The sequence below is a fragment of the Eschrichtius robustus genome, chromosome 5 (assembly GCF_028021215.1).
Source record: "Eschrichtius robustus isolate mEscRob2 chromosome 5, mEscRob2.pri, whole genome shotgun sequence".
Lineage (NCBI taxonomy): Eukaryota > Metazoa > Chordata > Mammalia > Artiodactyla > Eschrichtiidae > Eschrichtius > Eschrichtius robustus.
The window spans coordinates 33,312,838-33,340,810 of NC_090828.1; the positions used below are offsets into that span (position 1 = coordinate 33,312,838).

General features: G+C 40.2%; 1 protein-coding gene across 1 annotated transcript in view; it reads right to left on the reverse strand.

Annotated features, from left to right (window-relative positions):
- The window catches only part of FAM117B (family with sequence similarity 117 member B), an 81,683-nt gene extending 55,467 nt beyond the window's left edge, over nt 1-26,216 (reverse strand). Inside the window, exon 1 of the mRNA XM_068544638.1 lies at nt 25,420-26,216. Coding sequence (XP_068400739.1) covers nt 25,420-26,017 — 598 coding nt within the window. The 5' untranslated portion in view covers nt 26,018-26,216. The remainder of the gene's footprint in view (nt 1-25,419) is intronic.
- Nucleotides 26,217-27,973: the final 1,757 nt, after the last annotated feature.

The window sequence follows — 27,973 nt, forward strand, 5'->3', positions numbered from 1 at the left end:
TTATCCCAGGGATGCAAGGATTCTTCAATATATGTAAACCAATCAATGTAATAAACCATATTAACAAATTGAAGAATAAAAACCATATGATCATCTCAATTGATGCAGAAAAAGCTTTTGACAAAATTCAACACCCATTTATGATAAAAACTCTCCAGAAAGTGGGCATAGAGGGAACCTACCTCAACATAATAAAGCTCATATACGAAAAAAAAAAAACTAGACTGTGAGCAAGAGCTAAACTATCACACTGAAAGGTATCTCACAGAACTCACAGCCTAGTGAGAAATAAAGATAAGTACATACAACATAGTAGATAAATACTAGACGATAGGACCTAATCAAACGTATAAGCTTTTGCACAGCAAAGGAAACCATAAGCAAAACAAAAAGATAACCTATGGACTGGGAGAAAATATTTGCAAACAATGTGACTGACAAGGGCTTAATTTCCAAAATATACAAACAGCTCATACAAACTCAACAACCAAAAAAAAAAAAACCTTAATCACAAAATGGACAGAAGACCTAAATAGATATTTCTTCAAAGAAGACATACAGATGGCCAAAAGGTACATGAAAAGATGCTCAACAATGCTAATTATTAGAGAAATGCAAAGCAAAGTACAATGAGGTATCACCTCACACTGGTCAGAATGACCATCATTAAAAAGTCTACAAATAATAAACACTGGAGAGGGTGTGGAGAAAAGGGAACGCTCCTACACTGTTGGTGAGAATGAAAATTGGTGCAGTCACTATGGAAAACAGTATGGAGATTCATTAAAAAACTAAAATAGAGTTACTATATGATCCAGCAATCCCACTCCCGAGCACATATCCAGAGAAAACTATGATTTGAAAGATACATGCACCCCAATGTTCATAGCAGCACTACTTAAAATAGCTAAGACATGGAAGCAACCTAAACGTCCATCGAAAGATGAATGGGTAAAGAAGATGTGGTATATATACACAATACTACTACTACTCAGCCATAAAAAAGAATGAAATAATGTCATTTGCAGCAACATGGATGGACCTAGAGATTATCATACTAAGTGAAGTCAGAAAGAGAAAGACAAATACCATATGGTATCACTTATATGTGAAATCTAAAATATCACACAAATGAACTTATTCACAAAACAGAAACAGACCCATAGACACAGAAAACAAATTTACAGTTACCAAAGGGGAGAGGAGGTGGGGGAGGGATAAATTAGGAGTTTGGGATTAGATACAAACTACTATATATAAAATAGATAAGCAACAAAGTCCTGTTGTACAGCACAGGAAACTATATTCAATATCCTATAATAAACGATAATGGAAAAGAATATGAAAATATATATACACATATAGATATATGTGTAACTGAATCACTTTGCTGTACACCAGAAACGAACACATTGTAAATCAAATATTACTTCAATTAAAAAAAAAAAAATTCGAGAAGAGTGATAGGTCCACAGTGTTAAGAGGTCACAGGGCACCTCACACATTTTGCTGTAAGCAGCACAAAGAAACCTGTTGGCACCTTCAACACTTTGCTTAGAAATCTCCTTAGCGAGATCACCCAGTTCATTAGGCACAGTTCCTACTTTCCACACTACTAATGTCAAGAGTGTTGCTAAGTTTCTGTCTCAACATAACAAGGATCCGCCTTCCTCCAGTTTCAACAATACCTTTCTCATTTCCTTTTGAGCCCTCACCTACAGCTTCCTCAAAGTCCAAATTTATAGTCTGTTCAAGGCAATTTCTCCATCATCATCGACAAAATTTTCCAACCTCCACCCACTGCCTGGTTCCAAAGTCACACCCACATTTTTACATATTTGTTATGGCAGCACCCACTTGGAGGTACCAAAATCTGCCAGATAAGCCATTAAGTTTTAAAGTAATTTGTTAACACAACAAACATTATCTCACAGGTTCTGTGGGTCAGAAATCCAGCTGTGATTTTAACTGGGTGTCTCTGACTCAGGGTCTCTCACAAGGATGCAATCAAGGCACCAGCTTGGGGCTGCAGTTACCAAGGCTCAAGTAGAGGAGGATCTGCTTCCAAGCTCATTCATACAGCTAAGAGCAGAGCTCAGGTCCTTGCTGGATACTGTTAGCAAGAGACATCAAGTTTCTTGCCACTTGAGCCTCCCTATAGGACTACTAAAATATAGCAAGTTGCTACCCCAACAAACAGATCACGTGAGTGAGGAAGAGCAAGGTGCAAATGAAAATCTTTTGGTAACCTAATCTCAGAAGTGACATCCCATCACTTTTGCTGTATTCTTTCGTTAGAATTGAGTTACTAGGTCCAGCTCACACTCAAGGTGAGGATATTATACAAGGGCAGGAAAACGAAGAAGTAGGACCAACTGGGAGCCACCTCAGAGGCTGCCTACCTACAAGAGGTCTTACCTATAAGAGATCTGACCATGGTACTAGTGATCACAAATTAGGATACCCAAGGGGAGAGGAAACATCTAGAAGAGCAGAGGTTTTGTGAAAAAGGTGGCATTTGATCCAACTCTTAAAAATGGGAATTTGATAGTAATGGAACAAGGAAATGACATGCCAAAAGAACAAAAAAGAATGGTGAAATACAGCTTTAGGACCTAAATGTACATTATAACGGCTGAAACAAAAGGACCAAGCAACATGACCATGAACTGACCAGAGAAGGTCTTGAATGCTCTGCCAAGTATTTTATCCTGAAGGCAATAAGGGAAATGACATAATCAGATTTGCATTTTAGAAGAAATTTTTTGACAGCAGTATGGATGTAAAAGAAACTGAGTCAGGAAGACCTATCAAGTGACTATTGCAATAATCCAAGTAAGCAAGGCAACCAGAATCAACAAACATGAAATATTTCAGAGCTACTCAAGAGGTCGGCAGTACTGGGTCCTCTTAGGGGTGTCTATGTGTGCTGTGTTCATGTTGAAGGGAGGGGGACCAAAAGTGCAGCAGAATGGATAGAGTTCGGAGTTTGCAACTATACATATTCTGTTCAAATCCAACTCCATCCGTTGTACTGCCAACTGGTTAAGTTCCTTAACTGTTCTAAACCTCTCTTAGTGCACCTGTAAAATAAATAGGGTTGCTATGAGGACTAAGTGAGAATGTTTATGTACAGAGCCCAGACACAGTAAATATCATCTAGCATTATGATGACTTCCCCAAGTTTCAGGCTTAGGCAACCAGGATATAATTCAGTTTCGAACTCACTGAGTTTGATACAGCTGTAGGATATTAAATTGAGACTTAATAGACAGTTTTACACTCTAGTGTGTGCATAAGAATGTATCTAGAGTTCTGTGCCAGAAGCAGAAATTTAGAAGTGATCTGTGTATAAACAGGTTAAAGCCATTGATGTATAAACAATTGATGAAGCATAAGAGAAGTGGGTACTGAATGGAATCTTAGGAAACAAGAACATTTCAGGGTGTTGCAAAGAGAAATTTGGGGAAAAGGCTGCCTCTGGATTGCTGTGAGGATCAAATAGAAAAAAAAATACATAAAACACCTAGCATGTAGAGGACACTGTACTCCCTTTCAAGAGCCATGTCAGTAAAGTCAACAGGCAGAAGTCACACCATATAGTCTGAAGCATGAATAGGAAGTGAGAAGTTAGACATGACTCTTTAAAGAAGCTTCCTCATGAAGGAATAGAAAGTAAAAGCTTTAAGAAATGGAGTAGAAGGTATAATTGGTCTTTAATTCATCACCCTAAAGCAGGCACTAGCAACTTTTTTACACTAAATTCAAGTCCAAACCAAACAGTAAGAGGAAATGCTTTGTACTGAAGCAAGGACTTGGCCCTCCAGCATTCACAACATCAGCCAGCTGTAACCAAAGTTCATGCTACCTTAGTTCATAAGCATGCCAAGGCTCCTTTCTGGGCTTCCATTGCTGTCTTATACATTTCTTGCAAACAATTTTTTTAAACAACTAAAATAAACAGATCCTTTTGTAACCAATAAACACTTGTTAATATCAGTCTTCAAAGAGTGACAATAAAGGACTAAAATACAAAAAGCAAACAGAACTTAAGTTTTACTCAGCCATAAAAAAGAACAAAATAATGCCATTTGCAGCAACATGGATGGACGTAGAGACTGTCATACTGAATGAAGTAAGTCAGACACAGGAAGACAAATATCATATGATATCACTTATATGTGGAATCTAAAAAAAAAGGGTACAAATGAACTTATTTACAAAACAGAAGTAGAGTCATGGATGTAGGAAATAAACTTATGGTTACCAGGGGATAAGGGCGGGGGGTAGGGATTAATTGGGAGACTGGGATTGACATATACACAATACTATATATAAAATAGATAACTGGGCTTCCTGGTGGTGCAGTAGTTAAGAATACGCCTGCCAATGCAGGGAACACGGGTTCGAGCCCTGGTCCTGGAAGATTCCACATGCCGCAGAGCAACTAAGCCTGTGTGCCACAACTACTGAGCCTGCGCTCTAGAGCCCTTGAGCCACAACTACTGAGCCCGTGTGCTGCAACTACTGAAGCCCACGTGCCTAGAGCCCGTGCTCCACAACAAGAGAAGCCACCGCAATGAGAAGCCCGTGCACTGCAACGAAGAGTAGACCCCGCTCACCACAACTAGAGAAAGCTCGCAAGCAGCAGCGAAGACACAACGCACCCAAAAATAAATAAATAAATAAATAAATAAATAAATTTTAACAATAAAAATAAAAAAAAAATAGATAACTAATGAGAACCTGCTGTATAGCACAGGAAACTCTACTCAATACTCTGTGACGGCCTATATGGGAAGAGAATCCAAACAACAAAAAAAGTGCATATATGTATGTGTATAACTGACTCACTTTGCTGTACACCTGAAACTAACACAACACTGTAAATCAACTATACTCCATAAAAATTTTTTTAAAAAAGAATTTAAGTTTCATATTTCAAAAGGTACTTGGCATTTTAATACCAATCAGTATATACATGTTTTATTTGTTAACATCCACACCATTAGCTTCAATTCTCTATCCCTTGCTTAAGACATTACTTTAGAACTGCCTGCCATATATGTCTAAAGAGGTGAGCTACAAAGCAATTCTAAACCTATCATTTCTATTACCTTCTCTATTCATCCTTTTGGGTTTTGCCTACCTTCTATGGCATTCACTCAATAAACATTTATTGAATATCTATTACAGAGAAAGGTCCCTGCTATTGGAAAACTTATATTCTAATAGGGAAAGTGAGACCATAAAACCAACATATGTTAGGTGCTAATAATAGGGAAAAAGTAGGGCAAAGGAGCCGGGGAGCGAGCTGTATGAGGTTGCCACTTTATACAGAAGTTACGGAAGGCCTTTCTGGCCGGGTGACATTTGGCTAGGGACCTTGAACAGACACAGGAGACAGGAAAGAGTATCTGTGGAGTGACCCAGCTGGAGAAAAGAGCAACTTCTGAAAAAGCCCTGAGGTAGAAGCCCTATTGGCCTCCCAAAATCACTTAACCTTTTCCTCTCCTGTAAACTCTCTCAAACAAAAACTTTAAGATTCACCAGGACAATACCTTTCTCATCACTCCTTCCTTTCCATACCCATTTCTACTGTTCTAATTTCAGGTTTCATCACTTCTTGCTTTGACAACTGCATCAATCTAGTCTGCCTTCAGCTTCTCCCTCCCACCATCCCATCCTACACTCTGCTACCATTTGTTCATGTAGAATAAATTAGCCACTGGAACAACCCTTTTGAAAACTTATATACCAAGTGGTGCCAAAACTTTAGTTAAAGAGGAAATTAAGAAATTCTGCTGCAATTCTTTGCTGGATACCAAATTAATGTTAAGGTAAGAATCTTCAATTTTGTGAATAACTAAATAACTGCTCTTTATTTTTACTGTTTGTGATGTATCCATCAATAAAGGAAACAGTAGTTAATTGCATATGCTCAATATACAATTAAGGAAGAAAAAATGTGATTTATGGGTCTCAGAGACCACCATTAAAATAAATGAAATCTTGACAGCTGAGTGAAAATTCTTCATTGCCAAATCGGTCAGAGACAGTGCCTCCCTTCTAGTTAAGCTGCAGCCATGTAACTGGTTCTGGCCATGCACTATGATTGAAGTGACATGTTCAAAGCTGACAATAAGAAGCTTTCTCCTATCCACATAGTGGACAGAAAGTACTCTGGGACAGTGGAATTTCAGCTTGGGTCTCTGAGTCATTGTTTGGAGGAAAGCTCTGCCAGAAAGCCACCAAAGCTACACTGGCCATGATAAACCTTTGTTAAGTCGCAAAAATTTCTGGGCTGTATTTCAGCAGACACTGTTAACGATCATAATGTAGAGCAAATGAACTGAACTGGGGTGGGAGGTAAGTGTAGGTACTTATGTTGTTCTAGCCCTACATGGGAATTTTGGTGAAAAATCAAAGGAAAAACTCACCTATTTTGAAGATATACAATATCTCTCACCATTTATAGCTGAATCTATCAATGCACTACCTATATCCATTCACGGCCACTATGGAGAGCACTTGCAGTTTCTATGGACAGCTCTCTGGACAGTTCTCAAGCATCTGTTCCTCTCTGCCTAAGAGCTTTCTCTAACTGAAGGAGCACACTCAACTAGGCAGCAGGCCAAGCAGGAAGTGGCTAGAAGTTAACATCCCTAAAACCTTCAACCACTGAGGGACAAGAGGTGGTGGATAAATACCCCAGCTTCCTTATCCCCTCGATGAGACAATCCTGAGGTATGTTCTACATGATCTATCAGAAGTGCTTAGCAGGACTGAGTTCCAGTTGCCCGTTGTGGTATTCTCCTTATTAATGCATTCTTATTGGCTCTTGTCCCTTCCCTGTCTCTTCACTACTTCCTCAACATCCCTTCCTAGAATCAACCAAACCAGTCCTTGTTGCTGGATCTTCTTATGGAGAAACCCAAACTAAAACACCATGCAACATTAACTTTCAAAACTATGTCTTTATAATCTAGAAGACTACAACTTTCCTATCAATATGGCAAATTATGTGGGAGGCAATACATTAAATTATTAAATTATTTGTCTGGCTCTTCACATATCAAACTGAAGATCACAATTACCTTAGATTTAGAAACGAGGAGGAAAACCAACATTTTTAAGTTTTCAAAATTAGTAAAGCTTTGGCATATGTGGTAAGTTTACTTGAAGCATTGAATACAAGAAATCAAACTTCAAAATGCAAACACCAAGGAAGAGCTACTATCTTTGCCTGTCTTTATACATCCCTTCCCTTCTTTTGGTAACAGACTGGTTCCTGAATACTGTGTGTAAATGACCCAGGCTTAGTTAATAACAATATCTCATCCTTCTGGGTGCAGTAACTGATTCTAGAATGGGCACACAACCTAACACAGTCCTTCCCTGGAATTTTTCTAGCTGGAGTTGGTGGGGGAAAAGCCCTCTTGCCTCATGGATCTTGCAGATGAAAATAAAGTCTGTAATGGTCTCCGGCCTTGTTACCTGCTATGTAGAACAAGTCCCTGACTAGAAAGAATGCTCCTTGAGGACACAGACTTAAGTTTGTCTTATTTCATCACTTGTTTCTCCAGCAACTAAAATCATGTCTAGCACATAATAGGTATTCAATAAAGGCCTACTGATTTGAGACAGAAGGACAGAATGAAGCTAACACATAGACACAAATGAAAAATTAAAGGATTTTGAGAATCTATCCTGAAAGCATTTCATCCTTGGACAGACCTATCCAAGCTCTTGGTTATTCAGAATTTCACCAATTCAAATGTCATTCTACTTAGTTTAAGCTGGGTTGTCATTTACAACCCAAGAGTCTAGAAAAACCCTACCTCAAGCAAACAAAGGAAAAATCCAAAAACCAGATAAATCAAATCAGTGCTTTAATAATTCTTCATTTTTGACCCAATAAAACACTCAAAAATAAGGATTTCAAAGAAAAAAAGCAATACTCAACTGGCATTTTTTCTGAAGGATGATTTAAGGAAATACTTTCACAATGACATGTCTGAAAATTCCATTTCAAACAATGTGAGGAACATTTCTTTAGTTACATTCCCTCTTGGCCAAAATGTCTCCGAGGACAGTTTTTATAATTTAAGCTTGACTCAGTTAACAAAATAATTTTGAAAAAACAATCTGGAGGGGACTTCCCTGGTGGCGCAGTGGTTAAGAATCCACCTGCCAATGCAGGGGACACGGGTTCGAGCCCTGGTCCGGGAAGATCCCACATGCTGTGGAGCAACTAAGTCTATGCGCCACAACTACTGAGCCTGAGCTCTAGAGCCCGCGAGCCACAACTATCGAGCCCACGTGCCCTAGAGCTCGTGCGCTGCAACTACTGAGCCCACATGCCACCAGTACTGAAGCCTGCACACCTAGAGTGTGCTCTGTGCTCTGCAACAAGAGAAGCCACTGTAATGAGAAGCCCACACTCAGCAACAAAGAGTAGCAACAAGAGAAGGCACTTCATCGAAGAGTAGCCCCTGCTCACCACAACTAGAGAAAGCCCATATGCTGCAATGAAGACCCAACATGGCCAAAATTAAATAAAAAAAAAAAAGATGTTCCTCTTGGGGTGATGAAAATGTCCTGCAATTATATAATGGTTATGGCTGCATAACTTTCTATATGCTAAAAAAAAAACAAAAACAAAAACAACAGTCTGGAGAATTTCAGGGGGAAATGTCTTCTAGTTTACTGCCCGTAAAAAATAAGCAAACTTTATCCTCTCTTGATAAGTTATTTTACAAAGCTCATATTTTTTATTGTACTTCTGGCAATAAAATCAGGTTTCCATAAATAAAAAAAACTCAGATTCCATACTATGTGGGATTGGCAAGCCTACTGGCAAGTAAGCAGACCCATGTACACTGATATTACATGATTGATATAGAAAACTATGTGTTTTTTAGGAATTAAAATTTTTTTCTCCTAGAATCACCACTGCTCTATTTTTTAAACTATGTTTGCTTTGAAATTTCTAACAACATCACAGCATAATATTTGTGTTTACCAAATCAAGATGTGAGTTTAAAAGGCTGAAAAATATTTCTACTTAAAATGCCCTTTTTTCCAACCTGTTCTAACCAATTTTCCCAGATCACTCCATCCACTGATTTATCAGTGCATTTATTCTCTATCCTTCCCTTAAGACTAAAGGCAATCCTATACTAGGCAGTCTTAAAGGCTCTACTAGATACTCCTCCAACTAGAAGCAAGAAGGGAGGAACATCTAGTATATATTGTGCTTTATTTTTGTGTTCTTTCAAGCCATCCAGCTTTGTATAATACCTATTCATAATAGGTACTCAGTGTTGGCCAAATATGTAAGTAATATTACATAATACTGTGACAAGGCTTAAAAAACAGGCCTCAAAACCAAATATCCATTAGTTGAAATCCCACACTTAGTAACTCTTTAAAACACTACATTACTTAACTTCCTGGGCCTGAGTATCCTCATTTATGAAATGGGAACAAATACAGCCTAATTTTGAGGCATGCATCCAATGCATGGTGCATGAATTCAAGTATTACTTCCTTTCCTTTCTCTTTGCTGATACAGAAAAATAATGAAAATCAGATCCAAAATTCACTGCTCTATATACTACACATTATAACATTCTTTTAAATAAATCCTTATGTCAGAAGAGAATTACTATTACTAATCTCTCTTTAGAAAGATAAAACAGATTTTTTTTAAAAATTGTGCTTCCTAAATGTTTACGTTCTGGATAAACCAAAGTTTATGCGTGTAGGGTAGTTCTGCCCACTGATGTGACAGGTGCTTCTCAAGAAAAGTTTTAGAACCTAGTTGTTTTGACCAGGCATATGTATGCTGCTTTGATAGTGATTTTACTTCTAACATTACTACTGTCCTCCTTACTATTATTCTATTACCTTATCCACTATCCTGTGGTTGAGCCATGCTAGATGTCCACTTCACTACATATCCGTTATCTCCTCACCAGCCACTATTCCAAACACTAATCAAAGTGGACTCTGGAACAAAGAAAATTACCTAAGTCAAAAGAAAATGCATAATGATGAAAGGGTCAATTCTGAAAAGACATAATTCTTAAATGGTCCCGCACATTAAAAACAAAAACAGGGACTTCCCTGGTGGTGCAGTGGTTAAGAATCTGCCTGCCAATGCAGGGGACACAGGTTCGAGCCCTGGTCCGGGAAGATCCCACATGCCACGGAGCAAATAAGTCCATGCGCCACAACTACTGAGCCTGAGCTCTAGAGCCTGCGAGCCACGACTACTGAAGCCCAAGTGCCTAGAGCCTGTGCTCCTCAACAAGAGAAGGCACTGCAACGAAGAGTAGCCCCCCGCTCACAGCAACCAGAGAAAGCCCGTGCACAGCAACGAAGACCCAAAGCAGACAAAAAAAAAAGATAAATAAATAAATTTATAAAAAACAAACAAAAACTTCAAAATACACAAAGCAAAAGCTAACAGGAATGAAAGAATAACCCACTCTTATATTTGGAGAATTCAACACTCCTCTCTCAGTAATTGATAAAACAGATAGAGAATCAGCAAGAATATAGAAGACCTAAAAACCACTATCAATCAAATTTATCTAACTGACATTTATGGAACTCTCCACCCAACAACAGCAGAATACACAAGGGCACATGAAACATTTGTCAGGGTAGCCCATATCCAGGGATTAACCTTAACAAATTTAAAAGAAATGAACTCACAGAAAGTATGTTCTCTGACATATCAAACTAAAAATCAATAAAAGAAAGCTATCTGGAAACACTCAAATACTTAGAAATTGAACAAAATCCTTCTAAATAACCACAAGTCAAAGAAGAAGACTCCGGGAAACTAGAAAATATCTTGAATGAATTAAAATGAAAATAAAACACATTAAATTTTGTGGGATGAAGCTAAACAACTGCTTAGAGAAAAATATACAGCATTAAATGCTTCTATTAGAAAAGGTCAAATCAATAATTTAAACTTCTGTCTGAGAAACTAGAAAAAGAGCAAACTAAACTCAAAGCCAAGTGGAACAAAGAAAATAATAGACAGGAACAGCAATCAATGAAACAAAAATACAACAATGTCAATTAAACCAAAAGCTGATTCTGGGATAAGATGTATAAAAATCATAAACCTCTAGTCAGACTAAGGAAAATAGTGAAGACACAAATTTCCAATATCAGGAATACAAATCCCCAAATATTCTTCAACTGGTGAATGAATACACAAACTGGAGTACCGCTATATTATGGAATACTACTCAGAAATAAAAGTAGTGAACTACTGATACATGCAATAACATGAATGAATCTCAAATGCATTATGCTAAGCAACTGGAGCCAGACTAAAGAGACTAAGTCCTGTACATCTCACTTACATGATATTCTGAAAAAGTAAAACTTACAGGAACCAAAAACAAATCAGTGGTGGCTATGGCCTAGCAACCCCTGAGGGGAATGACTTTAAAAAGCATGAGAAAACTTTATGGGTGATAGAAATGTTCTATACCTTGATGGTGGTTGTGATTATACAACTGTGTTCTTTGTCAAAATTCATACAACAGTATATCGTAAGAATGTCTATATATGTATAACTGGGTCACTTTGCTGTACAGCAGAGACTGGCACAGCACTGTAAATCAACTATACTTCAATTAAAAATAAAACAAAAATTTTAAAAAAAACAGTATATTGAAAAGGATGAATTTTAGTGTATGTAAATTATACCTGAATAAACCTGACACCCCACACACCTGCCCAAATGAGGCAAACCTTTTAAAAACAGTAAGAGCTAAAAAAGTTAATTACACCCTCAGTGAGTAAAATGGTGAGTCAACAGATACAAACAGAATTAACATACGTCACATAAACAGTGAACAAGCATTTAAAAAGAATACTCAGGAATAACCTGGCAGTCCAGTGGTTAAAACTAGGTGCTTTCACTGCCGTGGCCCAGGTTCAACCCTGGTCAGCGAACTAAGATCCCACAAGCCACACAGCGTGGCCCAAAAAATAAAATAAAATAAATAAAAAGAATATTCAACCCTGTTATTAATAACAGCTATTTTTTCTTATTAAATAGTATTTCATGGCTACTATATGAGGTAATTAAATATATTATCTTAAATACTCTCTACGACCCCAGGAAATATGTAAGGAAATACAAACGAAAACAATGATGTACTCTGTCATACACACTGAATTGATAAAACTAAAGAAAAGGTATGAAGTCTAATTGTGACAAGCCTTCACAGCCATCCATTCATTCATTTGAACAATGTTTTTTTTGGGTCTCATTTAAATCTTGCATTTTACCCCAACTGAGGGGAGACAGTGACAGATTTAATTACAAGGGAGGTACTGGGTAGGCCATACATATGGGGGGGGGAGTTTAATTGGTAGGGAGATTGTCCACAGGTGTGGGTCCTAATTCTTCCTTATAGAATGAAGACATCTCTGAAGTCGGATAAAAGCATTCCTGTGACACTAAATCTATTTCCAGGAGTAGACTTTCCAGGAATTCCTAGGGATAGCATTAATGGCAACTGCTTTCTAGAGAAGTGAAGAATATCTATCCTACAAGTCACCTAGCAATTCCTGACTGTACACAAAGCACTCAGATCACGACAAGAGTCCCACAGGGCCATATCAGGCTTTTGCACTCAAGTACTACTCTTCTTAGTAATACTATATATTTTCTTATTTTTATTATTAACCCTTGACTATTACAAAAATCCATATTGTCTCTCTAACTCTGAAGTCCATAAGGTCAGGACGTCTTCTCAATGCCTTTTGAGTTGCTCTGCACAGAGTGAGCATGGGTTCTAAAATAATGTAAACAGACATCACTTATCCTTACCTTTAAAAATATCAGTATACATGCACAATGGAAAAACATAATTAATGCAAAATGGTTTTCCAGAAAATACCAGATAGATCTCAGTAAATCCCAGTAGAACAGCAAGTAAAATAACAATTACAAAATTTTTTTTTTAAGATTTTTTTTATGTGGACCATTTTTAAAGTTTTTATTGAATTTCTTACAATATTGCTTCTGTTTTGTTTTGGTTTTCTGGCCTCAAGGCATGTGGGATCTTAGCTCCCTGACCAGGGATCGAACCTGCACCCCCTGCATTGGAAGGCGAAGTCTTAACCACTGGACTGCCAGGGAAGTCCCCAACAATCACAAAATTTTAAGTATAGTAAGTTGGAAGAGTATATACAGGGAGAAAAAAAAAAAGACTTTTATCTTCCAAGTTTTCCATATTATTATTATTTGTTACTTTTGAAGTGTTAAAAATTTTAGTGCATTATGCCCCAAGAGTCCATGGCCTACTATGTATGCATATGGAATATAACAGCATTTATGAAACCAGTTAATAACAACAACATTAACTCAACCACCCAGGTAGGTTCAAAATCTCAGCCATAATTATGCTCTCTCATCTTCCTCACCCCTCAAATCTAATCAGTTAACAAGTCCTATCAATTCTTTGCTTCTCAAATAATCCTTTTTTCATTCACACTACAACCACCCTATTTCACACAAAGAAATTAAGTGTGGTGAAAATGAGAATAAAGATAAAAGATGTTTTTTCTTATTCTTAATTGCTTTAAAAGATAATTAACCATCTAAAGTAAAAAGAGTAACAATGCACTGTGGAATTTATAACAGAAAAGCAAAATACTGGACAACAGCACAAAAGATGGGAGGCGGGAAATGGAAGTATGTTAATATAAGGTTCTAACGTGAACTATTAGATAACACAGATACAGAACATTTCCATCACTGCAGGAAGTTCTTTTGGAAAGCGCTGCTGTAGCACAACCACCAAGAGTATAATGAAAAAAGGTGTAACTGATAACTAATAGTAGAGGTAAAATGAAATATAAAAAATAATCCAACAGAAGACAGGAAAAAAGAAACAGGATCTTGGAATTAAAGTCTGAACTGATATCAACTCCTGAAACATATTTTACAATAGAAAGAAAAATGTACATCTTTGACCAAGAAATTCATTTCTAAGAATTTAGCCTACAGATAAGCTCATTTATAAGTGCACAAAGAAGTATAAATAAGAATGTTCAACACAGGATCATTTAACAGCAAAAGACTAGAAATGATGTAAATAACAAGATAGAAGCCTGATGAAATAACATATGATCCATAATATACCTATATGTAAAGTCACATGTGCATACATTTGTATGCACATAGAATAAATGTGGAATAATACAAAAGAAACAGCTAACTGGATTTCTCTGAGAAGAATGAATTTAAGGCAAGTACAGGGAGAGTGCTTATTGTATTTTCTTTTACCACTTATAATTTTTATCATGTGCATATATTACCTTCATAGAAAGAAAGAAAGAAAGAAAGAAAGAAAGAAAGAAAGAAAGAAAGAAAGAAAGAAAGAAAGAAAGAAAGAAAGAAAGAAAGGAGGAAGGGAGGAAGGAAAGAAAAAGAAAGAAAGAAAGAAAGAACGAACGAAAGAAAGAAAGAAAGAAAGAAAGAAAGAAAGAGAGAAAGGAAGGAAGGAAGAAAGAGAGGGAGAGAAGGAGGGAGGGCAGGAAGAAAGGGAGGCAGGGGAAGGGGAGGAAAAGAGGGGAAGGAAGGAAAGAGGAATACATGCTGGTAGGTAAACTGTAAAACATACAAGTCCAGAATCAGCTCCTTGGGGGCAAGAACTCCCCCCAAAATTTAAATTTACTTCCGAAAGAATTTTACACTAGCTCATAAAGAAGCATAGGTCAATTAAAAATGCTATATAGATTTTTTTTTTTTATATAAATAGGTATTTTTTATAGTGGGTAATGTGAAGACTTCAGATGAAATAGATTGAGAAACTGATTGGAAATTGAATGCAAACTAAGACCACTTGACTGTTACTGAAATGAATAGCCCAGTTTGCTTTTTTTTTTTTTTTAAAGAAATTCACGTTCTTTTATTTATTTATTTATGACTGTGTTGAGTCTTCGTTTCCGTGCGAGGGCTCTCTCTAGTTGCGGCAAGTGGGGACCACTCTTCATCGCGGTGCGCGGGCCTCTCACCATCGCGGCCTCCCCTGTTGCGGAGCACAGGCTCCAGACGCGCAGGCTCAGCAATTGCGGCTCACGGGCCCAGCCGCTCCGTGGCATGTGGGATCCTCCCAGACCAGGGCTCGAACCCGTGTCCCCTGCATTGGCAGGCAGATTCTCACCCACTGGGCCACCAGGGAAGCCCTAGATTTTTATTTTGGAATAAACTATAGATAATTTCACCTTGACTGCATGTTAGCTTTATAAGAAACAGTAGCAAAGACTTCCTATTAAAATAATACTGGGGCTTCCCTGGTGGCACAGTGGTTAAGAATCCGCCTGCAAATGCAGGGGACACGGGTTCGAGCCCTGGTCCGGGAAGATCCCACATGCTGTGGAGCAACTAAGCCCGTGCGCCACAGCTCTGAGCCTGTGCTCTAGAGGCCGCGAGCCACAACTACTGAAGCCCGCGCGCCTAGAGCCCATGCTCTGCAACGAGAGGCCACCGCAATGAGAAGCCTGCGCACCGCAATGAAGAGTAGCCCTCACTCACCGCAACTAGACAGAGCCCGCGCACAGCAAAGAAGACCCAACACAGCCAAAAATAATAAAATAAATTTAAAATAATACTGAAGGAATAAAAACGTGTAACTCACAAGGACAACAGACAGGAAAGGAGGCAACAGCAGAAAAGAGGTTTCAACGAAGTTTTGAAAGCAGATGTCTAAGTGGTACCAGTCTAAATGCAGTCCGATTATAAACTCAAATTAAGATTTCCTGATCTGCCCTGATACAAGTTCCAGATTTCTGTGGAAAGAAAAGTATCCTGTCATTCACAGGAAAGCAATGAATAACTTGCTGCATTTTCAACTTCTTATATGAATAAACAAACTTTTTGTTTAACAAGCATCAAGAGCTAGGAAAGAAAGGTTTCATTTCATTTGAAAACGAAATGTGGGTGTGCTCATTTCAAGTTCAACTCAGAACTGACTATATGTACAGAAAACACAAACACACAACCCGAGAACACGTTTTACCTTAAAGAGATAAATTTCTTAAATATCAATTTTTATGTACAGAGTACAAATGAGGTCAATAAATCAACATATGTGCACAATAATTCTGCTAAACCTATATTTGAGACACGGCAAGTTACTCAAGGAAATTTTTCAAACTCTTAAACAATGGCTTATTGCTTTAGTAGCTTTACTGTACAACCTTGCCAATAAATTTTCACACTGTAAAAAAATAACTTTACTAACTTTATTTAAATTAAATCTACTGAGCCTACCTTTAGAAAAGTTAAATCCCATTTGGCTTAAGCCAATTATTTAATCACAACGTACTGTGGTTGCCTTATGAGTTATAAAAGAAAATCTATGAACAGGAATTAATTTCAAGAAAGGTAAGCTAAGCTTAACTATGTTTCTGTCCAAGAAGGGTAGAGGTGAAAACTATACAAAATGAAAAAGCGTATAAATTGGCCAAATAAAAAGATCCACAGAGAAATCAGTCTGTACTCAGAATAGCACTATTACTTTATCATTATATCTCAACTTACTGATCACTAATGCAGGGGTTCCCTGAGAAATGGAAATTATTCCAAGGGTTTCTCCAGAGCAAAAAGATTGGGAGAAACTGCGTGAGAGAGACTAACTAGACAGGCTCTGTATTTAAGGACACAAGACATATCCTCAGGCCTGATATTGTAGGACTCTACCCAGGGGAAACTGGCCCAAGAGAAGGGAAAAAAGCTACATTTGAGAGACCTAGCATCATTGTTCTACTTTAAGATCCTCCAGTCTACCAGCCTGACCCAGACAGACTGAAAACCTAATCAGCAATTTTGTGTCTTATTTAAATATTAACAGAAAACTAAGGAAAGGTTCCAACATGAAAGACAAAGCTCAAGACAAAAAGGGCTCTGAGGACAATGCAGAAGGCAAAAGAAAACTTTGAGGGTATTTATACCTTTTATAAATATTTTGAGAAGACACTGACAAGACAAGGAATAATTTAGAAGATACTGAGAAGAAAAAGCAAGGTTAAGTTCTCTTGAAAAATGAAAATATTACAGCTAAAATTTAAAAATCAATTAAAATGATAGAAAGTAAATCTGCTAGAAAGAACAAAAAGATACAGAGATGGAAACTAGGACAGAAATAAGAAAACTGTAGGTGAATCCAAGAGGTTCTATATAGCAGTGGTTCCAAAAATATAAAACAAAGATAACAGAAAGGAGAAATGATAGAAGAAAATTTCCCAGAAACAAAGAGTCTCGAGATTGAAAAATTCCACAGAGTAACTAGCACTCTGAATGGGGAAAAAACAAAAACAGAAAAAAAACACCCTACACCAAGGCAATCATTTCAGAATGGTGGTGATACTTCCATAAAACAAACAACGTACACACACAAACACACACACACACACACACACACACATATTACACACAAAGGACTAAGAATCAGAATGGCATCAGACTTCTCAAAGCAATTCTACAACCGAAAAGATGAAGTCCTTTCAACCTTCAGTAGAAAAATTATTTTCAACCTAGAATTCTATACCCAGTTAAACCATTAAGTGCAAAGACAGATATGTACAGACGTTCAAGGTCTTAAAAAATTTTGGAGGTTATGCTCCAGTAAAACAAGTTCCAGAGATCAGGGTGTCCAAAACAGGAGAGGTGAAGGAGTTCCCAGAGAAGTTCCAAGGCAATAGCTATGCTACAGACCTAGAAATCAATGTGAGCCAGTTTGGAATAGCAGGATAGAAGATTCCAGAAAGGCTATCTTCAAGGAAAAAAGTAAAACTGACAAAATACCTGATGCGTTTCAAATACTTAAAAGGAAGTTTGTTATCAAAAGTTTGTGGATGAATTAGTCGTAGGTACATAGAAAATGAAGCAAACAAAAAGCTTTTTCAATTTCAAGGAGCTTAAGTTATAAAGAAAGGAAATATAATTGTAGCATACCACAAGGTTCTGCTGTAAACAGTATTTACATAGTCAAAATAATTTAAACATTAATAATAACTTAACCAAGAGTGCTGTAACTACAATGCAAGGATTGGAAAGGACGGCAATAAGGGATCTAAGTTTACATTTTTCCAAAGTAGGAAGTCATTATATAATACATAAAACTGAAAAAAGAAATCCTGAAGCAGGGGCTTCCCTGATGGTGCAGTGGTTAAGAATCCACCTGCCAATGCAGGGGACACAGGTTCAAGCCCTGGTCTGGGAAGATTCCACATGCCGCGGAGCAACTCAGCCTGTGTGCCACAACTACTGAGCCTGCGCTCTAGAGCCCGCGAGCCACAACTACTGAAGCCCACATGCCTAGAGCCCGTGCTCCGCAACAAGAGAAGCCACCGCAATGAGAAGCCCGCACACCGCAACAAAGAGTAGCCCCCGCTCACCGCAACTAGAGAAAGTCCGCACACAGCAACAAAGACCCAACGCAGCCAAAAATTAATTAATTAATTAATTTTTAAAAAGGAAATCCTGAATCAGTATCAGTATGTTATTTAGAAATATGTAGGTAAACACCAGAGGAAACCACTAAGAGGTGAAAGTGGCTGTCTCTAGGGGGCAAGAAGTGGGAGTGGAGAGAGATGTGGCAGGGAAACACTTTATTTGATTATACATTTAGTGCCATGTGACATTTTAAATTATATACATGTACTTTGATAAAAATAGAATTTAAATTTTAAAATACAGTATTTGACAAACATGCTATTTCTTCAAGTAGTTTAGAGATGGAAGTAGCTTACTTTCTCAATTCCCCTCTTGTCTATTGCTGAGTTATCTTAACCCACCCTTACCTCCTCTCCATCCTCAGAGAAAGACGTGTCCTTAGTCGTTCCTGAGGTTTCCTGACTACACCATGTGCTGGATTCCACTGCCTCTCACATTTTCCATAGCCTTGCTCCATCTATTATTTCCGTCTCTTGAACCTGCAATCATTCATTCTCCTGTGAATCCTTTCCTCAAACCTATAAAACATGCTGAAGTTTTCCCCATCCTATAAACAAATGAACTTAGCTCAATTCTTCGTCCTGTTTTGTCACATTCCTTCCTTACAGTGACATATGGGTAATTTATACTCCATAAAAGTAATTTAGGGACCTCCCTGGTCCAGTGGTTAAGACTTCGCCTTCTAATGCAGGGGGTGTGGGTTCAATCCCTGGTCGTGGAGCTAAGATCCCACATGCCTCGTGCCAAAAAACCAAAGCATAAAACAGAAGCAGTATTGTAACAAATTCAATAAAGACTTTAAAAATGATCCACATCAAAAAAAAAAATCTTAAAAAAAAAGGAGTAATTTATAATCATTACCTCTACTTCCTCACCCACCACTTTAATCTGATTTGTGCCCCCAACATGCTACTCAAAGGTCAGCAATGGGACCGAAATGCCAAATTCAAAAGTCTATTCTCCAGGCTCAGCATACTTGTTATCTTCAGAGAATCTGAAAATCTTTACCATCTCCTCCTTGAAATCCAAATCTTTCTTTTGGCTTTCTCAACACTATTCTACCACCACATTCTCAGGCTTATTCATGGACTTTTCTTTCTACCCTTAAAATTCTGTTTTCTCCCAGAGTTGTATCCTCAGCATTCTCCTATCATCTTATCCATCCTAGTGATTAGTCATTTCAAGTATCGCCCACGTGCAAATGCTTAGCATAAAGTATGGGTTAAACGAATGTTTACTGAGCCGAAATAAATGAGCGCCAATTTTCTGCCTCCAATCTGTATCCCCAAGTTCTAAAACTATACTTGCCACAATTTAGAAAATTATCTGGATGTCCTGAGAGCACAAACTAAGTAAGTCCAGAAATGGACTCATTTTTCTCCTCCCAAACCAGCATTCCTCACTGTGTCGCTTATCTCAATTAAGATAAGCAACTATTATCCTCAACTCCTCCTTTCTCAATCTCTACATCCAACAGGTTACTGTACTGAATCCAAGTCTCCTCAGTCTCTTCTATCCTTGCCATTCCCACTGCAATTAGCACTTAAATTCATGTGCTCGATGCCTTTGTGAGTTACTATCCTACAGTCTTCTCCATGTCAAATTCATAGCCTATTCATTCTAAATATTTATCAACACTATGCATTCCAAGAATGTAAATACCACTAATATAACAAATTAACTTTTAATGTCTCAACCCTTGGATGATGACGATGATAAAAATGATGTGAAAACAGCTAATATCAAGAGATTCCTTCCTATACCCACAAAGAGATTACAAAGATTTTATCCTTCTAACAATCCTCTATTGTAAAATATTAATAGTTGACCCTTAACAACAAGGGGTTAAGGCCACCAACTCTCTGCATAGTAGAAAATCCGCATATAACTTTAGATTCAGCCATCTGGTCCCACAGTTCCACATGTGCAGATTCAACCAACTTCAGATCATATATATTGTAGTACTATTTATTTTAAAAAAATCCACATCTAAGTGGACCAGGGCAATTCAAACCTGCTTTGTTCAAGGGTCAGCTGTACTATTAGTCAGCGTCCCCATTTTACAGGTGAAGAGAATTTGCCTAAAGTTAAATAGCTACTACTAAGTAAGCAGTAATGCCAAGATTTAAACTCTGACAATCTGGCTCCAGAGGTATTATCCATAGGATACATTCAAATTCATATATTCTACTCAAGGCCATTCTGAAAACTTACCTTTCTACTCTCTTTCTCGACTGCTTGCCTTCTTTTCTCCCCAACATCCTATACTCTACATTTTAAGACACAGGACTGAATATGATATGTATATTTTCACACCTCTATGATCCAGCTGTAAAGTTCTGTTCCTCTCTTTCCAACCCAAAGCAAAAGCCATCTCCTCTGACAGAACTTCTATACCCACTCCCCACAGAATTACTCACTTCTCCATGAGCCCAAAGTACTCATATTATATACTTAAGAACCTATCTTACATGGCTGGTTTGTGAGTCTCTGGAGTTCTCTCTTTTACGTTCTTCAATCAAAGCTTACAGAATTGAACTTAATTCAATACAAACTCTACTAGCCAAGACGCTGAATTAATAGTAAGGTCCTACTTGCCTCAACTTCAGTGTTTGTCAAATACAAATATTATAAACCAAAAGGATTCCCCTGAATGTGTGAAGTTACCAGCAATCCTTCAAATGTTAGAGAAACACCTAATTCTTAAAGTTGTGTACTTCACAAAGTACTAGAAAGCAGAAGTCTAAGATGCTGCAAATTTGAAGTTCTGTTATACTACTTCCTGATTATTAGCCCAGAGAAACCCATCTCTTGTTGCTGCTCTTGCCACACCCCCACCTCAATAAACAACCAAATTCATACACAACATAATGCATCCAAAGTAAGGGGGAAATTAGCAAAGACATAACTTGCTATCTAGCTATCAGCCAGCCACACTGCAAAACTAACTTTTATATATACTGTACTAATGCCCTTTTCTCTAATGAGGAGTTTTCAAACTCTTTCCCTTCAGTGCTTCTAGTGACTGTTTTTCAAATTTAGAGTTCAGCAGAATCAAAGGGGTGGGGTGGGGGGTACTTTCAAGGTCTGGAGTAGGGTCTGGGAACTTGCATTTTTAACAAAGACCCTGAGTGAATCTGGTACAGATAAGGCACAGACCACACTCTGAGAAACAGTTCTGGATGTTCTCTGCAACTTGAAATTTCATACAACCATGAAAACTAAGCCTACACTGGCAATTTATGTTATATCCACTAAAACTAGAAGCAAAACTAGTATGATACACAATAGCTAACTTTTATACTGAGGTACTGTGCTGAGTATTTTTCAATTTTCTTTCATTTAATCCTGAGCACCATATGAAGTAAATATCATCATCACCTTACAAATGAGAAAGTTAAGGGTTAGAAAGTTAATCACTTCCCCACATCACATGGCTTCTAAGTGGTGGATCACGGTATTAAAACCCAGAATGTCTACCCAAAGCCTATGCTCCTATCCTATTTATGCCACCTATTTGTAATATATCTATTTGACACTGTATAGAGTAAAACAAAGTCAGGTAAAAGGAGGGAAGACATAAAAACTTCGTCTTCTTCACCATTTTATCTACAGTTAACACCGTTGCCTAGTTACCTTTTCTAAGCACATCTCAGTTCCTAACGACAAACCACTCCGCCATGGAGATGGCAGGCACTGAAGGTGGGAAGTTTAAAATACCTGTCAGGAATGGGTGCTTGGATTACCTCATACTGAATACTCTGCCGTTTACCACCTATGTAATCTTAGGCAGGCTCCCTGTGCTCCGTTACGAAATGGGATGATAATCCTATTTTAATATATAACATACGTAAAGCACCCAGCACATAGAAGATAAAACGTATTGCCCCCCTCCACCTTTTATTCTATTTACTAACATTTCTAAACGCCACTTATTTTCACTGGGCTTGAAACTACTTCCAAAAAGTAATAAATCAAGTGAAGGAAGTTCTCTGTTAGCTAATGATTAGCTGCAACTGGGTAGGGAGCTGACTAAAGATCCTGAGATCTTCAAATAGGGGACTTTCAGACTGGACTCCTAACAAAGATTAGGGCATCCAATTCATCCTATAGACACCTAGAAGCTGACAGCCTGATCCAGATGGACCCTGGAATCTGAATCACATGAGGTTTACTTCGTAAGGTAGGCCCTTGTCCTCTACCAATAAGGATGTCTACATTTCATTGAGCCTGCAAACTGGCAGTAATCTCCTTCAATCAAAAAGGGAGTCTCGGAGCTTCCCTGGTGGCGCAGTGGTTAAGAATCCGCCTGCCAATACAGGGGACACGGGTTTGAGGCCTGGTCCAGGAAGATCCCACATGCCGCGGAGCAACTCAGCCCGTGCATGACAACTACTGAGCCTGCGCTCTAGAGCCCACTAGCCACAACTACTGAGCCCATGTGCCACAACTACGGAAGCCCGCATGCCTAGAGCCCATGCTCCGCAACAAGAGAATCCACTGCAATGAGAAGCCTGCGCACGGCAACAAAGAGTAGCCCCCGCTCACCGCAACTAGAGAAAGCCCGCGTGCAGCAATGAAGACCCAACGTAGCCAAAAATAAATACTTAAAATAAATATTTTTAAAAAGAATGTTTTAAATTTAAAAAAGGGAGTCTCTGCTGTACACCTGAAACTTTGTAAATCAACTATACTTCAGTTAAAAAATACGAAAAAAATTTTTTTTAATTTTTAAAAGGGAGTCTCATAATTAAAAAGATTCTCCTTTTCTTCCAGATTGAGTCTGAGAAAAACAGCAAATGGTCTAGTTTGTGCTATGAAGACAAAATCAGAAAATATTTGTCCCACTCTGCATGGAAGTTCACTAGAGTGAAACAAAAACACATTCCTGGGAAAGAAGCTATCAGACATTCACTTCAGTATAACTTAGTAACAGGCAGTATCCCTTTTCACACCTAGGTGAGAGTGCTGCACTGGAGAAAAAAAGAGTTTTTATTTTTCTGGGGTTTTTTTGGTGGGGGGAGTGAGAGGGCTAATGAGAAGGGTCAATTTTACAGCATGAATACTCTATGGAATGACAGATCTGAGGGAAAGAAGCTTTGGAAAACATGAAGAGTGGGCACAGGAGGAGCCCGAGATCCCGGCAAATAAAGCCCTTCTAGCGATGAGAAGAAGAGAGCACCTTCCTCCACACACTGCTAATACTTAACCCGGCTTTCATCAGGTTGCTCCTTCTTTAAAGGTCAAATAGTTGAGAGGGTAGCCAGATTCTGTTATCAGACTGGGGTCACCACCTCCTTCCTCCATCTTAACTGCCCACTTAAGTAGCTCTCCTTCCCTTCCACCTGCCACACAATGTCAGCTCCAGAAGGTTGAAGGCAAACTGAAGCAATTACGTCCACCAGATACCTCTAAGAGTTGCTTCAAAACCTAAACACATATGTCACTTTGGTATGTTATGTATTTCCCAGGTTCTATCTTACACATCAAGCTACCTCCTTGATAAAATGTAAAAGACATGGTTTTGGAGTACCTAATATCCACTCCACGACTTGTTACTTCACCTCTCCAAAACCTCCTGTGAGAGTTAAAATGAGATCCTGTAGGTAAATCATCCACCATAAGTAGGAGCTCTGTAAGCAATAGCTATTATTTGAGGAAGAGGGGGTTCTTGTAACAAAGTTTAAAAAAAGCATTTTGCACTTTCAGAAGGTTTAAAACAGTACTCTTGTTCTAGTCAGAAAACACTACTGATCATTCTTCAGGGCAATTCTCTCCCCAGAAAATATCCATTGTCTAAAATCTTTGATAAAATAAACAGTAGAAAAGACTCATCCCATTCCCTGCATTTCTGAATGAACCCTTGAAACCACTTCACCTGTTCTATTTGGTTAGGAAGTACTGTACTAAGTTTCCTGAAATATCCAGCCATTCTGCCTAAAGATTCTAACAGAAATTCCCGAGACAGGGAAAGACAAAGGTATACGTTGGCAGTATTAATACGTAAGCTAAAAACCACCCATTTCTCTTTTCAGTGGATTCTAACAGGAAGGCAATCAGATGATAAATGTTTTCTCTTTCCATTTCCACAATATGAAGTTCTCTTTTGAGTTCCTCTTTATGAATGACTCCCAAGGAACCCAAGAGCTCCATTCAGGACTTTCCCCCCAAAAAGCTCCCAAGTCTAGAGAAAAACAATTTTTAGGTCCCTAAAATAATAACAAGGAGACAAATCTTGGATCTTGTTTTTTTTTTTAAAAAAATAGTTTTCATCCTAAACACAAAATCAGTGTAACAGACATACACCAGAGCCTCATACAAAGCCCATAAACCTCCCAAAGGAATCTTGCTTAACTTACTTCTCACTTCTTGCTACCCACTTAGCAAATCTCAGTAAATGCTAACATGCTCCGAGCCTCATGTCTCTTCAGGGACCCAACCAAACCTGCTATGCTAGTGCACTCAGATCCCCCAAATCTGAAACTGTTCTGTGTAAGAGAAATACTTAGCAGCAGGTATGTGCTATATACTAACATTACCCATGTCACTGAAGTGACAAACCACTCTTAGCCTCACCCCCAAGGGAGGGTAAGCAGTAACCAGCGGGCGGCCAGAAACCCAGGTTTATCATTAACACATCAGGCCAAGCACAAGGTTAGCGGCTGCACCTCCAGGGACTGGCACCAACGCAGGGCGGACTGAGGCATGAATGAGACGGCCGGGGAGGGAGCGGCGCAGGGGGCGCGGGGACGGCCGGGACAAGGCTGGGCCGCACCTCCCGGGCCCCGCCCAGGCCCCGCCCCCCGGCCACTCCGGCTCCGCGGCAGCGCCGCAGTCCCTGCGCGGTAGCGGCGCGCGCCCGGGATCCCTTCCCGCCGTCGCGTTCCCCTCTTCGCGCGGCTCCCAGCACGTACCTGCTTTGCAAAGAGGGGCGCTCGGGCTCCTCCTCTCCGGGGAGCTTCGGCTCTGCTCCGGGGACCTCCTCCGGTGCCGGACGCGGGCTGCGGGTGGGGCCGCGCTCACCTCGCCTGTCCACAGGTGGGTGGGCGACGAGGAAGGCGACGACACGGTGCCCAGCAGCGGCGGCGGGGGCTGCGGCCGTGGGGGGCTCCCGCGGGCCCCGGGCGCGGCGCCGCGCGTGGGGCTGGTGCCTCGCGTGGACGTCGAGGACGCGCCCGTCTGCGTGGCCACCGTGGGGCTGGTGCGCGCGGCCGCACTCCCGCCGCCCCGCGTGGGGCTTGTGCTGCGCGAGGCGGTGCGCGGGGCCCCGCTGCTGCCGCCACCGCCCGAGGGGCCTGAGGCGCCACCACAGCAGCCGCCGTTGTTGCCGCCGCCGCCGCCGTTGCTCCGCGTGGGGCTGCCATGTTGCTGCTGCTGCTGCTTCAGCTGGAACGGAACCGTAGCCCTCATGGGCTGCAGGCGGCTCCCGGATCCCCCGGCCGTGGCGACCGCACCGCCCCCGAGGGAGCCGGCCGGCGTGGGGGACCCATTGCGCCTCACCCGCTGGGACATGGTCCCCCCCCTCCCCGGTGACTGGGCGAGACGTGGGGTTTTGTTGTTGTTGGGTTGCAGGGGGAGGATTCTCGAGACCGGATGGAAGGCCCCCGCGACCGGGTGACGAAGCCGGAGTCCGGGGTGCGGGGGGCGCCCGGGCCGCGACCGGCAGCAACGAGGTGGTGCAGCCGCCGCCGCCGCTGCCGCTCCTCCTCATCAACAATAGTGTCTCCTCCACTGCCCCCGCCCCCCGCGAGCGCCCATTGGTGCAGCGTCAGCCGCGCTCGAGCAGCTCCACCGCGCCCATTGGCTGCGAGCAGCTCGGGTCCCGGGCCCCCGGGGCCTTAGAGAGCCTGGGTTTGCGAGGAGACCGTCTGCTCTTTAAAGAGAAAGAGACCCGCCCCCCGGGGGGAGGAGGAGCGGAGGAAACAGGCTGAGTGTATGTGTAGGGTGCGCGCGCGCGTGTGAGTGTACACGTGAGTGTACACGCGTACGCGCGCGCCTGGCCACGCGCATCTTCCCCTTCCCACTGGGGGGAGCCCTGGGGACTCAGATTCTGGAATATTGCCAAAGGGAATGTCCCGAAGCAAAGCGGTCCCCAGGGATGTCTGAGGTCTTTCCCCCCAAACTCACTTCCTTACCTCAATATTGACTGGCACAGTCCGTGTACGTGCGTCTCTTTCTGGCTTTTTTTTCTTGATCTTTGTGTTCTGTCCTAAATTCCGTCAACGTTTGGACAGGGCTCAAAGGAAAAGAAATTTAATTAATCTTACTGGCATTTTACACCTTGTCTCTCTCTCTTTTTTTAAGCTCTACAAAGAGCCAAATCTCAGAAAGATTAAAATTGCTGGTTTGAATGCGGTTTTAGATTGTATCTATGAAGTCCAGTTACCAAATGCTACTGCTACATCTCCTGTATCTCAAGTAATCAAGAATTTATTTTAATCAGCTACTTCACAGTTCCCTGATACCTTGGCAAGATGCTGCTGCCTTAGAAGTTTGTTAAGTGCCATAGTTTTCAAAGGGCCTAATTTTATCCTCACTGTCATTATTTGAGACAAAACTGGACCAGCCATTCGTATTTTTGTCTAGTGGAGAAAACAGGTCCTTATAGTATGGGCAAGAACTCAGTAACACTAGTTCTAAAATAACATTAGAGGCTCCTTATCAAGACAAAAAAAATTGTTTTTAAAGGTGGACCTGTAGCCCACATACTCACTTCTCAGGCTATAAACTGCCTGTCCATGACCTGTTTTCCCTTTACTACTTTATTAGATATACATTCTAGACAGATTTTGTCTTGTAAAAACATGGGAGTGGCAGGCCCAGTATGATTTGCTCTTGACCTGAAATTCTACTGGGCCCCATGCACTGTGGTGGAGAGCCTTTGAGGATGTAGAAAACAGATTCATATCTCAGATCCACCACATACTCTGTGGCCTTAGATAAGTCACTAGGTAGTTTCCTTATCTGTAAAATGCAGTTAAACAATACCATCTCCTTCATACAATCGTTTATCAACCAAGGGTTAAATGAGAATGTGATGCGTAGAAAGTATTCAATACTTTGAGTTTCCATGTGATTCAGAGGCCCGCATCTCTGCTTATCACGAATTCCTCCACCACAAAGAGAGGCCCCAAGCCCTTATCCCAGGACCTTCCTTAAGATGGGTGGTGCTCTAGATAGACCTGACATCACTACCCATCCACACAACCTGGAATGAAGACAAAAGCAGCTTCTCCCTAGACGGGAAGAAGGAAACTGCCAACAAGATCCGTGCAGAGAGCTAAAGCTAGTCTTAAAACAAGGGGTAAGAGAGAAGATAAGCCTTTAAATAAGGATGTCCTAGAAGCTGTGTCTAGCACTTTGTCCTGCACAACGTAGGAGCTCAACACATATTTATTGAGTTAAACTGAGGGAGTTCAGCAGCCCTAGAGTCTTAGGCTTCCTGATCAATTACTTTTTCAAAAAAAT